This window comes from Gavialis gangeticus, unplaced genomic scaffold, assembly GCF_001723915.1.
Source record: "Gavialis gangeticus isolate Ggan-Ray unplaced genomic scaffold, GavGan_comp1, whole genome shotgun sequence".
In the NCBI taxonomy this organism is placed as follows: Eukaryota; Metazoa; Chordata; order Crocodylia; family Gavialidae; genus Gavialis; species Gavialis gangeticus.
The window spans coordinates 53,676,922-53,688,542 of record NW_017729030.1 but is presented as its reverse complement, the minus strand read 5'-3'; the positions used below and the strand labels follow the sequence as shown (position 1 = coordinate 53,688,542).

General features: G+C 48.2%; 1 protein-coding gene across 1 annotated transcript in view; it reads right to left on the bottom strand.

Annotated features, from left to right (window-relative positions):
• The window catches only part of SH2D4A (SH2 domain containing 4A), a 31,389-nt gene extending 21,385 nt beyond the window's left edge, over positions 1-10,004 (bottom strand). The window contains exons 1-5 of the mRNA XM_019522223.1: positions 9,412-10,004; positions 7,949-8,099; positions 6,858-7,026; positions 1,798-1,872; positions 1,069-1,207 (exon numbers count right to left, since the gene is read on the bottom strand). Of these exons, the coding sequence (XP_019377768.1) occupies positions 1,069-1,207; positions 1,798-1,872; positions 6,858-7,026; positions 7,949-8,099; positions 9,412-9,586 (709 nt within the window). The 5' untranslated portion in view covers positions 9,587-10,004. The remainder of the gene's footprint in view (positions 1-1,068; positions 1,208-1,797; positions 1,873-6,857; positions 7,027-7,948; positions 8,100-9,411) is intronic.
• Between the last annotated feature and the right edge of the window lie 1,617 nt (positions 10,005-11,621).

Sequence of the window (11,621 nt, the reverse complement as noted above, 5' to 3'; positions counted from 1 at the left end):
CCTGTTACAAGGGGGACAGATTCAGGGGGCACATGCCCTCCTGATCTTTGCACAGGGCAAGGGCAGGCTGCAGCTGTGAGCTGGGATCTGCCTGCTCCCTGCCTCTGTGCCTCACCATTGCTGCTTTGAAAGCAGCGTGGCTCAGTGCCATGTGAGTCCTGCCATTGCAATGAGGCACATGGCGCTGTGCTGCGACACTTTCAAAACAGCTCACAGCTGTAGCCCCCACCTTGCCCTGTGCAAAGATTGGGGGGGAACATGCCCCTCTCTCTTGGCTCTCCCTTGCCATGACTCTAGAAAAGCTGCTGGGCTCCAGTTGTCTCATGACCATGAATGGGGCCCAGCTGGGTCAGGCTGTGGGGCATTCAGAGTCCAGTAGCTCATTAAGGAGCACAGCATGGGGGAGTGAAGGGGGTGGGATGTGCCCCCCTCCCTTGGCTCCCCCACGGTGCAAGCAGTGGCAGGAGCCGTCTGCCCACACCCCTGGAGGAGCTGCTGGGCTCCAATTGCCCCAGTGCAGCCCCAGTCCTACTCCCCCCATAGCCCTGCCCCCTCCCTCTGCCCCTTCCCTGCAGACTTCCCAGTCTTTCATGCACACACGCGCTCAGCTCCCCCGCCCTTTTTTTCTCTCTGCCTATGCATACACCTCAACATACCCTATGGCCCCCTACACAGCCACACCCTCTCACAACCCCCCCCCACACCCCACCACACACACACTATAAAAAAGTGACACTTTATTTTTGAGTTATTATGCAGTCCCTTCTATATACAGTACACAATCACAAGTCATGACAAATATTTGTTGTAATAAAAATAAAATATATTATAGTAGGTGTTCTAAGATGGAAATGCCCTCTCCCAAAAGAAGTATTTTGGAAGCAGCATGCAAAGAGAGGGACTTCCGGTGGCACAGGTCAGGGGCTATGGGGCAGGACTTCTGGTCCCAATGTGGTAAGCCCAGGGCAAGGCAGTTGTCAAGGGGGGGCTACTTTTGCGGGCCCCGACCGCTCGCCAAAACTTGTTAAGCGGCCCTCCGCCCAAAATAAGTGCCCGCCCCCATCTTACAGGATTCCTGCCACTCAGGGTTGTCCTTGTCCGAGTTCTGTGCTGACTCCTGCATCTCCCCGCAGTTTGGTTCACAACAAGTGGCCATCTCTTTTTTCGATCTGGTGTCTCTTGGATTCCTCCTTGCTGCTTCCTTCTGCTAAAGAGTGACCTGGTTAATGCCTGGCCCCTCTTTCTGCTGACTTCACTCCTTAGCTTATTCTGGGGATACTGGGGATGTGTTTTAAAGTCTCCTGTGAAATAACTGGGGTTTCCCTCCTTCCCGCAGACCCAGCTACATAATAACAGGCAGGACCTGGTCACAGGGAAGAACTAGAGTGTTCCATGGGGAACTCTCTGCTACATTACATAGTGTCATTCAGAATTGCTTCCTACCCTAAACACCAGGAGGAGAGGCCCATCCTGATCCTTGGTTGTGTCCCCATAAGCAGCTCGAGCTGAAGGTGTACAGTCAGCTTAAGTCCCCTTCTTGTTCCCTTCATCCCAGGGCAACCTGGCACCCAGCTTCCAGGCAGAACCCTGAAGGGGCATTACAACAGCTGGATTCCTTGTCTCTCTGGACATGCCCCCCTGCTCAGCAATGGGAGGCTAATGCCAGGTCTAGGTCCTAACGATCCTGCCAGCCTGGGTTATCTTCCTGTGGCCAGCTCTGTCTGGTTCAGAGGCCACAGAGCACAGTCTGGCTCATTGTGTCGGCCTATACAAAGAGCAAATTGGAGAACTGCTTACCTGCTGGAAGCCACGGTCCCTCGTATGGCAGTCTGCCAGCATCTGATGAATGTCTTTGGTTTTACTGGGGACATGCTAGAAATTTAATGACAGACAAGCACAGTATTAGGACTGCAGCTCTTTGAACAAACTTTTGTCCAGATCTACTTCTCCTGCATATGGTGCAGACCAAGAGCCCTGCCAATAACCAAGGGAAACAGGATCGTGGGCCAGTTTAGCTGCTGACTGAAGAGGGAGCTACTGAGGGTGCAGCACTTCTGAAAGTCAGACCGCTGGTACGTGTGTCTCAATAGGAATTTGAAAGCCTAACTTCCCTAAGCACAAGCTACAACAGAGCTCAGCTGAAGTCCAGCATGCTGGTGTAACCCACCTGGATCTTGCAGTCAAAGGGAGACTAGGGTAAGCTAAAGCAGCCCAGAGGATATTCTAATTTTTATCAGCCTCTAAATATCTGTTCATGCCTCCAAGAGCACAAGAGAGTACAGAAAGCTGCTGATATAACTCAACCAATCTTCAAGAAATACTGGCACAAGGGCAAGACAATTCCTCCTGCAGTTTCCTTAGCATAGTGGTTCTCAACCTTCTTAGACTCAAGATACCCCTAGGAAAATGCCAGCTCTAATTCCTTCTTTTTGATTATGGAAAAAATAATAGAGCTGTTCTTCTGTTGCAAAGAACTCGGCTCACACCAGGTATGAATAATTTGAGACTCTGGATTTCTATCTGAAATTTCTGGCTTTATTTGTGAATCATGTAGGCATTTGCACACCTAACAATGCTAGTACTTCTCTGCACCCTCAAAAAAGATCTCATGGCACCCCAGGTTGTGGTGGCACTTTGAGACCCATGGCCTTTGCACTATGCAGCGTGGTCCACACTCTCAGGAGGCAGTGGCATTGGGGCTATGATTATTGTACACACATACACACACACTGTGTTGTGGCAAGTGTCCCACCAAGGGATAGGAGGCAGCGGTTTGTGGGAGTGGCAGGGTCTCTGAGTGGGATGTGCGTGTAATCTAGCGGCTTTCAACATTTTCAGTCAGGGAACTCCTCCATCACTTTTTTTGCATGTGGCAGCATCCCTGGCTGAGAACCGCTGTTGTTGCAGCCTCAGTTTACCTCAGTGTTTCTCAACTGGGTGCTGATGCCTTTAGCCTGGATCCCTACTGCACAGTCAGCCTAGGAAGGGCTGTGGCATGCATGGGCTCCTGCATTAGGGGTCTATGATAACCCTGAAGCAGGCAGGGGAGCAGGCTGGTGCTGTAGCCCTTCCTGGTCTGTCCCAGCAGTCCTCCTGGAAATAGGTGTGTGGGCTTCTGGTTCTAGGAAGAGATGGGGGGGCAGGCAGACTGGCATTGGCCATGGCACAAGCTGGCTTTTCTGTCCTGCTTTAGAGTTATGAGAGAGCTCTAATGCAGGAGGAGTGAATATGTGCCGCAGCCCTGTATACAGCATCATGGCATCTCTGAGGGGGTTTCATGGCATCCGGGCTGTACATATACCCCTGGCCTGCTCCCACACCTCCTCAAGAAATGGCACAGCACAGCTTTCTTTTCCCCTCTCATGCATCACTGAACTAATGATTCTTCTTCTCATTCCTTAGACCTTCCTTATTAGATGCTTCAGCCTAGCTCTGCTCCCTGTGCTCTAATATACTGCTGGGCATTTCAATGAGATGTTTTAAATCACACTTTTCTGAGTATCTCTAAACAGCTCAAAGGAGAATGGCTTTCCAGGCCTGGCTCAACTGCACATAACCCCAGCTTGACCCTGCTCCACTGCTCCCCTCCTTGGCTATCTGACACCCATTGCTGGTTCTGAACCCTGCAGGTCATCTAAAAGCACGACTCTCACAATGAGAAGGCTGACAGAACGTTAGTGCATGCATCTCTCCCCTGGGTTGGGTGCTCTACCGAGCGAAAGACATTCTCTGTCCTGATGTGCCAAGGTAGGCAAATGATGGCTGAAAGAAAGCATGTCCAGTGAGGAACTGATCTTAGATGGCTTGGCTAAGGACACATAGGAAGTCTGTAGCAAGAGTGGAAACTGAACCTAGACTGTGAGTGCAAGTTTTCAGTCTACTCTTCCTGTCTCAGCCTATTGACAATGGCATGGCCCTTAGTCCCTGTAATCCCAACTATTCAGGGAGCTGTAGGTTTGGAGATCTGAACATTTAGGGTCCCAGGCACCCTGTACATCTGCCTGAGAGCTAGAAGGATGAAGCCATCCCTGTCACATTGAGGAACTTGGAGAACCCCATGTGTGCTTGAGTGTGCCACTTTTCTCATTCCTTGAATTTGTCAAGCAAGGTGGTCACATTTCAGAGCCTACCCCATCCAGCAGTGAGTCCATCCAAAGCCATTTTCTTTCCTTTCCATCTAAAGGAGGCAGCTTGCCTACTGCCAGAATGCCAGTTAATGAGTTTCTAGCCCATGGGGCTTCATAGCAGTGAAGGTATATCAGTACGTCCTATCAGCAAAGCACTCCTAGCATGGACACAGCTTATATGGGCAACAGTGCACTCTTCTCAGGACAGCAGTTTCCAGTCTACCGGAGTAAAACAAGCTATACTAGTCTGTTGTAAGATTACATCTGCACAAGGGGCTTTTGCTGGCACAACCCCATTGGTCATAAATCACACCCTGGAGCAATCCAGTTACACCAGCAAAAATCCAGATCATGAGACAAACACCCTGGATTTTATCTTTGAACAAACATATATTGACCTCCAAAGTCTGATCTAAGCCGCTGCCTTCAGGGCAGTGACTAATACATTTCCTGTACAATATAGCTTCCCAAGGATATGGATTTCTAATTTCATTAATGTTAAATATTAACACAGTTGCTCATTTTTGCTTTGCTGGTAAGACTGAATCTTGAAAGGAAGCAAGGCTGAAGCTTGAAAGGGAGAATCCAGGGAGTTTCTTTCCCAGCTAAAAAAAACATTGCCAACAAACCACAGACACTTTACTCAGGTGCAGTTCAATTCTAAATGGAGCTCAAGAGAGTGGAATTGCAAATAACTTAAGCCCCAGAAATTCAGAAAATGTGCTGCCCACTCCCCCCGCCTCAGCTTGAGTCTAGATTCTCAGCAATCGAGCTACTAGAGACAAAAAAGGAGGAGAGGAAAAAAAAATAACTGAGTGTAAATAAAAAATCATGGGGTTTTTTGTTTTGTTTTCTAAACAGGAGGTTATTTTGCCTTCTGCTTTGTGAGCCTTTAGGATTCAACAAACATATAAAACAAAAATCCCAAACCCAGCCAGTTTCAGAAGGCACCAGACAAAAAATAATGGGACTAGGCAATAGGGAGATCCTCCCATGCACATTCTGCAGTAAACTCAAGCTTGGTCAAAGCCAAGCCTTGAATTACCTTGCTTCTATACACTGTATTATGTAGCTACTGGCTGTTTTAAACCCATACATGTAGTTCTACAAAATACTAATAAAGGACCCAAGCCAAAGTCCTTTGAAATAAACAGGAGTCTTTCCAGTAAGTTCAAGGGGTTTTAGGTCAGGTACTAGGTTTTCTGACAATATTTTTGGATAATAAAGGTTTAGAGCACAAGCCTTGTTCTATTTTTTTTTTTGGCAAAAAGATGATATGACACATCTCTAGGATATTTTGCTTTTCATTTATTTGTAAGTGAGGAAAATAGATTTTCAAAAAGAAACCCTCTCAGCAAAATATACATCCTGTTCTTTGTAACCTTAAGCTTTCCCAGGCTATCAAAATAGAAGGCTAATGTGCACTTCTTCAGAAGGAAAACTGCAGTTAAAAAATGCCAGTAGTTTCATGGGCCTTACTGCATCTTTTATACATGTGAGAGGGCTGCAGAGGGAAATCCCATAATATTTTCCCAGTAACCACTCCAGGAACTCAGGATTTGATTGTGGTGATGGGAGAGCCCCCGGGGAAGCCTAATCTCATTTCCAGGATTTACCTCTTGAGAACAGGAGTGAGTAGGATGGGCTTATTTCATGGGCAGTGAGATTGGGCATTCGCAGTGCTGCCACCATGTAGACATTGACGCTCAGAGTGAGATAGGGCTTCCATCGTGTTGGGCACTGGCCAAATGCACAATAACAACAGTGCCAGCCCTCACAAGCTTACAGTCCAAACAGAGGACAGAAATTGTAGAAACGGAGCATGGAACCAGAGAAAACACCAGAAGCTTGCTCAGAATGGGTGGTAGAGATGAGAATAAAACTCAGATCTCTCAACATCTAGGCCAATACCTTAACCCCAAGGCTGTGTTTCCTTTCTTACAACTGTTTCTACACCAAGTTACATGATTTTTCCAAAGCACAGAAGAAAACAACCTTAAAACAACCATAGATGCTTCTCAAGCAAATCCCGGGATGTCATTCTCCCCCTGTACTCGGCTTTGGTGAGGCCACAGCTGGAGTACTGCATCCAGTTTTGGGCTCCATAATTCAAAAAGGATGTGGAGAAGCTTGAGAGAGTCCAGAGAAGAGCCACACGCATGGTGAGAGGTCAGGAAAACAGACCTTACAATGACAGGCTGAGAACCATGGGGCTCTTTAGCTTGGAAAAGCACAGGCTCAGGGGTGATCTGATGGCCACCTATAAGTTTATCAGGGGTGGCCACCAGTATCTGGGGGAATGTCTGTTCACCAGAGCTCCCCAAGGGATGACAAGGTTGAATGGTCATAAACTACTGCGAGACCGTTTCAGGCTGGACATAAGGAAGAATTTCTTTACTGTCCGAGCCCCCAAGGTCTGGAACAGCCTGCCATCAGAGGTGGTTCAAGCACCTACATTGAACACCTTCAAGAGTAAATTGGATGCTTATCTTGCTGGGATCCTATGACCCCAGCTGACTTCCTGCCCTCCGGGCGGGGGGCTGTACTCAATGATCTTCTGAGGTCCCTTTGAGCCCTAATGTCTATGAAATCTAGGAAAAAGCAAATGCCTTGTCCTAATTGAAATGTCTATCTATAAAACACCAGCTCCATCCACTTGGAGCATCTGAAATCTTCAACTCCTACATGTATGCACTACTGAGCAGTGGTAGAAGACCAGAGAATGAGTACCTGAGTTTGCTTCTGACTTCTCTCCTTGGCATTTGCCACTTTCATTGCTTCTTCTTCCCTCCCCTCTCCAATGTTTCTGTCATTCCTGTGGGCATCCATCCTGTCCAGGGCTCTTAGTTGAGAATGCAGAGACAATGTTACAGAAGGCTTGGTCAATGCTTGACTCTCTCTGTGAAGAGATAAAAATGGGATTTGGAAATCAAATAAGCCTAGTGCCTTCCACGCAACTGAAGGGAAATCATATGCAAACAAAGCAAGTGTGTGGAAGGCTGTCAGACCCAGGAGCACCACAAGCTCCAGGGCAATTAAAGGTATCACTCACTGGGCAGGTTAACTCCTGTCCAACAGGAGCCCCTGTTAATAGTCTCAAATGTCACTTACTCTGGTAGCAGAGATAGTGACCATTCCAAGCACTGTACAGAGGTATTACTGCACCCCTAGCACCGTATAGAGGTATTACTCCTGACCTATTTTACAAGGGCACCACCCCAGGGTTTGGATTTGAGCTCCCCTCCTATTGGCACAACAGGCAGCAGGGCTAAAAGTGGCTCCTGCATGGTGAAAGTAGGGAGCACTTGGGAACCCCTTAGTTCACACCTCTGGCATCTGCAAATGAACTGGGATGCCAGCACATGCCCACACCCTGCTAGTTGCTCAGGAGCAGGTCGAACAACTAGCTTGATATCCGGCTTCCTGCAGGGTCCCTGCTGGCTTCAAGTCACATGCCCCGTAACAGAAAACAGCTCCTAGATTTCAAAGATCCCAGGCCTCTTGTGCCCTGGGACTTGAGTGTAAGCCCTGCAGCCCACACAGTGCTCTGGCACATACAGTAGGTCCGGTTAGGATGCACACAGTAGGTCCAGTAGCTTTGCAGCTGCTTGTCATGTAACTGATAGGGAAGGAGGATCCAGTCTGACAGGATCCAGATTGAAGAACCCACAATAGTTGCCTCCATCCTAGATATCCCTTTCATGTTGCACCAATTACCCTCCCTATATAATATGACGGCTCCCTCCTTCTCTACTAGTGACACATCCCTGCTAGCAGCTGCAAACCTGCTGAACCTGCTCTTGAAAAGAGGCTTGCCTTACCTGACTTCCTCCTTGGGTTGTCGCTGGGCCCTCTGAGCAAGGATCTGGTCACAGATCATGTCATATGGTTTATCCAACTTGTGCTCGCCCATGACCCAGACCCAGACTTCATTGTCTGCTCCGAGCTTCCACTTCACCGACTTCCCCTTGGCTGCAAGACAAGCATTTCTGTGGCTGGGCAGGGTGAATGGTGACCTCAGGGGCTGCTCTATCTCTTTCCCTCCATGCCCTCCCTTCCTCCAGCCAGCTGGTGGGACTTTTGGGTAAACCTGGTTGGTCTGGGAGGCAGCAAGGAGCACAGGTCATGGGTGAAGCTGCTAGCAATTTGACATGCCACATATATTTGTAGAACTGTATCTCCCTCCCTCAACCGGAGTATTAGCTGGACCAGATTCCCACACTTTGCCCCATAGCTGTGTAGCAAGCAACTGCACTGAGGTTGGTGGGATTCTGTATTACATCAAGGTTATGAGGGAGACCAAAGCCATTTTTCCCAACTGACGTCCCCTTCCCTTCCTCCAACCCACACCTTTTATTGTTCCCGTTTCTTGGGGACGTTGTAAGGGAGCTCAGGTACCTGCCCATTCTCTGTTAAACTCCCTGTAATTCATTGAACCATGTTTCCTTTGCCTGCACAAGTCCAAGAGAAAGACATGGCTGGGGACACTGCCTGGAGGAACAAAGGTGGTTCCTCAGCAGCTAAGACCAGTCTTTGCTGCTCCATGCTTCCTCTTTGGCCCTAAGGTTAATGGTGTGGGAGAAAGAAATGGCAGGGACTCCCATGCCTAACAGAGCAATGTGGTTGCTAGTGGAAATCCCAGCATGGCCTCAGGTGTGGAGCCACCTTAATACTATGTGACCTCTGGCTGGCTGTGAGGGTCATGCTGTTGCCTGCTTGCCAGCCCAGACAGGGCTTTCTGCATGCCTCTACAACAGGACTTGCCAACACGGCATGGACTGGGCTGCTGAAAAACAAGTATGGCATCCCAAAGAGAAAGATTTGAAATATCTCAGTCCATTTAGCTGCAAGGTCCAAAGACCCATACTGCTTCAGCCTTGGTCTTGCTGAATGGGTGCTTGAGCAGCTATTTGGAGACGCTAGAGACCCCATCAGGCCGGGAACTATACATACACACAGCTTCTGTCCCAAAAAGCTTACAGTCTGCATGGATGAGACAGACAATTATTTCCATTTTTACAGGCAGAGAAATGGAAGGGGTTTGCCCAGGGTCAGTCTTGGAAGCCAACCCCAGCTTGCCTGAGCCGGAAACCAAGGTTTGAACCCAAACCTTACCTGTGATGCCAGGAAACTGTATTTATAACCATTTCCAGCTGTGTTTCCCTAACCAAAGCAATATCTCTTTAGAAATGCTTTTCACCCGGCTGCAAAGCACCCATTGGAGCAGCTGTGTTTGTCAGGGAGGGAAATGAGAGCTGGAATCTGCTCCTGGGCAGAGCCTTACCTCTCCTTGGTGCAGGTTTTTTTGTTGAGCTCTTGTCTATGGCAGCTTCTCTTTCCTTCCACCGTCTGACCTGTTCTTGCCTCATCTTGAAGAAGAGGATCTGTTTCTGTTCCTCGCTGAGCTCTGCCAGCAGGTCAGGATCAATGCACATATCTGCCAAAATCTGTTTCAGCATGGCTGTGGCTCTCAGGTATTCACACTGGTAGCAATGAGTTTTAAAGATGAGGTTCTCTTTTGTCACTCAGGTATGTCTGGGCCCGCAAGTCACTGCACACGCTGATCACACAGCAAGAATGCAGGCTTCCCATAGTAATTATACTCCCGTCTCTGCACCTATTTTAGCTCAGACTTCCTGCACAGACGCCGGAAAAGTAAATAAACAGCTTCCAACCTGTTATTAGAATTCCCCGTCTCCTTGGTCTTTCAGGGGCATATTGATACAGACTTTGCTCATAGTGAGAAAACCATGTTTGCACCCTGATAATCTCATCTAATACTGTATCAAATGTGTAATGAAGTCAGAGGTGTGGCTTATTTCTGGGTAGGCAAACATACCATTGCTCAAGAGACCAATGAACCTGTGGGTCTTCAGCTAGGAAACTCCCTGCTCCCTCCCACACACCTTTTGAAAAAAAAGAAACCACTGAGAATGCACCCATACGAGGCTAAAAGGTCGACATGCCCCATTTTATCTAAGCAAGCACAGAGTGGGAGGAACAGTGATTTTTGGCCTCCCCACCCACAGAATCTCATGTTACAGAGCACTATCCCCAATACAGCATAAGAGGCAGGGCAACTTGTTCAAAGCCACTAGAGCTGGAAGTAGCTACAGGCTGACAAGAGCTGAGAAGGTCCAGGGGTGGGATTTTTTATGGGTGTGAAAAATATTGCTCATCTCCCTTGCATAGTACCCCCAAACCATGGAAGGAGATAAACAGGAAGGAGGGGGAAACCCTCCATAGGCAAGGACGTAACTCCATAAATAGAAGTAGGGTGCTATGGTCTGGGATGAGGAGCTGGTTATAAAATACTGGTGTGCACATGAGGAGTCCTTCTCAAGCAAACTGGAAATACTCGACTATTCCCAGTGAAAGTCCTCACCTGCTCTCCCTTCAGTTTCCACTCAGTCTGCTCCACAATTAGGTATGGCTGTAGTTGTCACATCTCAAAGCTGTTTCTGATGCCTGAACTTCTAGAAATCAAATGCAAATCAGTATTACTGGAAATACTCAACCATTCCCAGTGGAAGTCTTCTCCTGCTCTGCGTTGAGATTGTACTCACTCTGCTCCACAATTAGGTACAGCTGTAGTTGCCACATCCCAAAGCTGTTTCTGATGCCTGAACTTTTAGAAATCAAATGCAAATCAGCCTCAGAGTCCATTAGATCAGCCAGTGCACTGCTTTCTTTGTCCTGGATTTAAGGGCGAGAGACAGACATTATATAACTTGCATACATATATACATAAACTGGTATAAGTGATTGGAAACTGGTTTAAACCTGTAACAGAACAGAAGTTCAGTGCACATAGAACAATTTCAAAATGGTCAAAACTGGTTTAAGAGAGGCCTGGATGGATGTAATAGTAATAGACTTAACTGATTCCAGTTAAACCCATCTATTGAACTTCTGTCCCAGATCCCCTCTGGACACAAGTTAGGTCTTATTTCCCTGGCATCCCAGGATGTATTCCAGCCCTCACTAACACCCCCTGCTGGTTGGGTAGGCGAACCTCTGCCCCAACTTGTCTGCTCCTGGCCAGCTGGGTGGCTGTCCCCAGCTGTCACAGAGCTTAGGCAGTCTCCCCAGCCCCACTGGTAGTGGCAAAGGGATGGGGAAGGGTTGGGGAGGGGAATGCACCCCTGCCCCAGCCCCAGCTCCCTCCAACCAGGAAGTGCACAGTGGGTGCAGAAGGGGTGGGAAAAACTCTGAGGTGGGGGGCTTTTTTCCCTTACAGCACAGTTCTGCTGGGCTCTGAATGCCCCAGCCCCAGCCCTGCCCCGGAACCTGTCCACAACTTGTCAGCCGTGGGGGAGTGGGTGAGGGGGAATGGACCCTCAGCCAGGGTCTGCATATTGGAGGGGGGAAGCCCCCAAGCTAAAATTAAGCTTTTCTTGAAATTTCTGGTGTTTTCATTCTTTTCATAAAACTATTTACATTTCTAAACAAAAGATCCTTTCAAAATGGGAAAATCAAAGATTTGCATTTTGA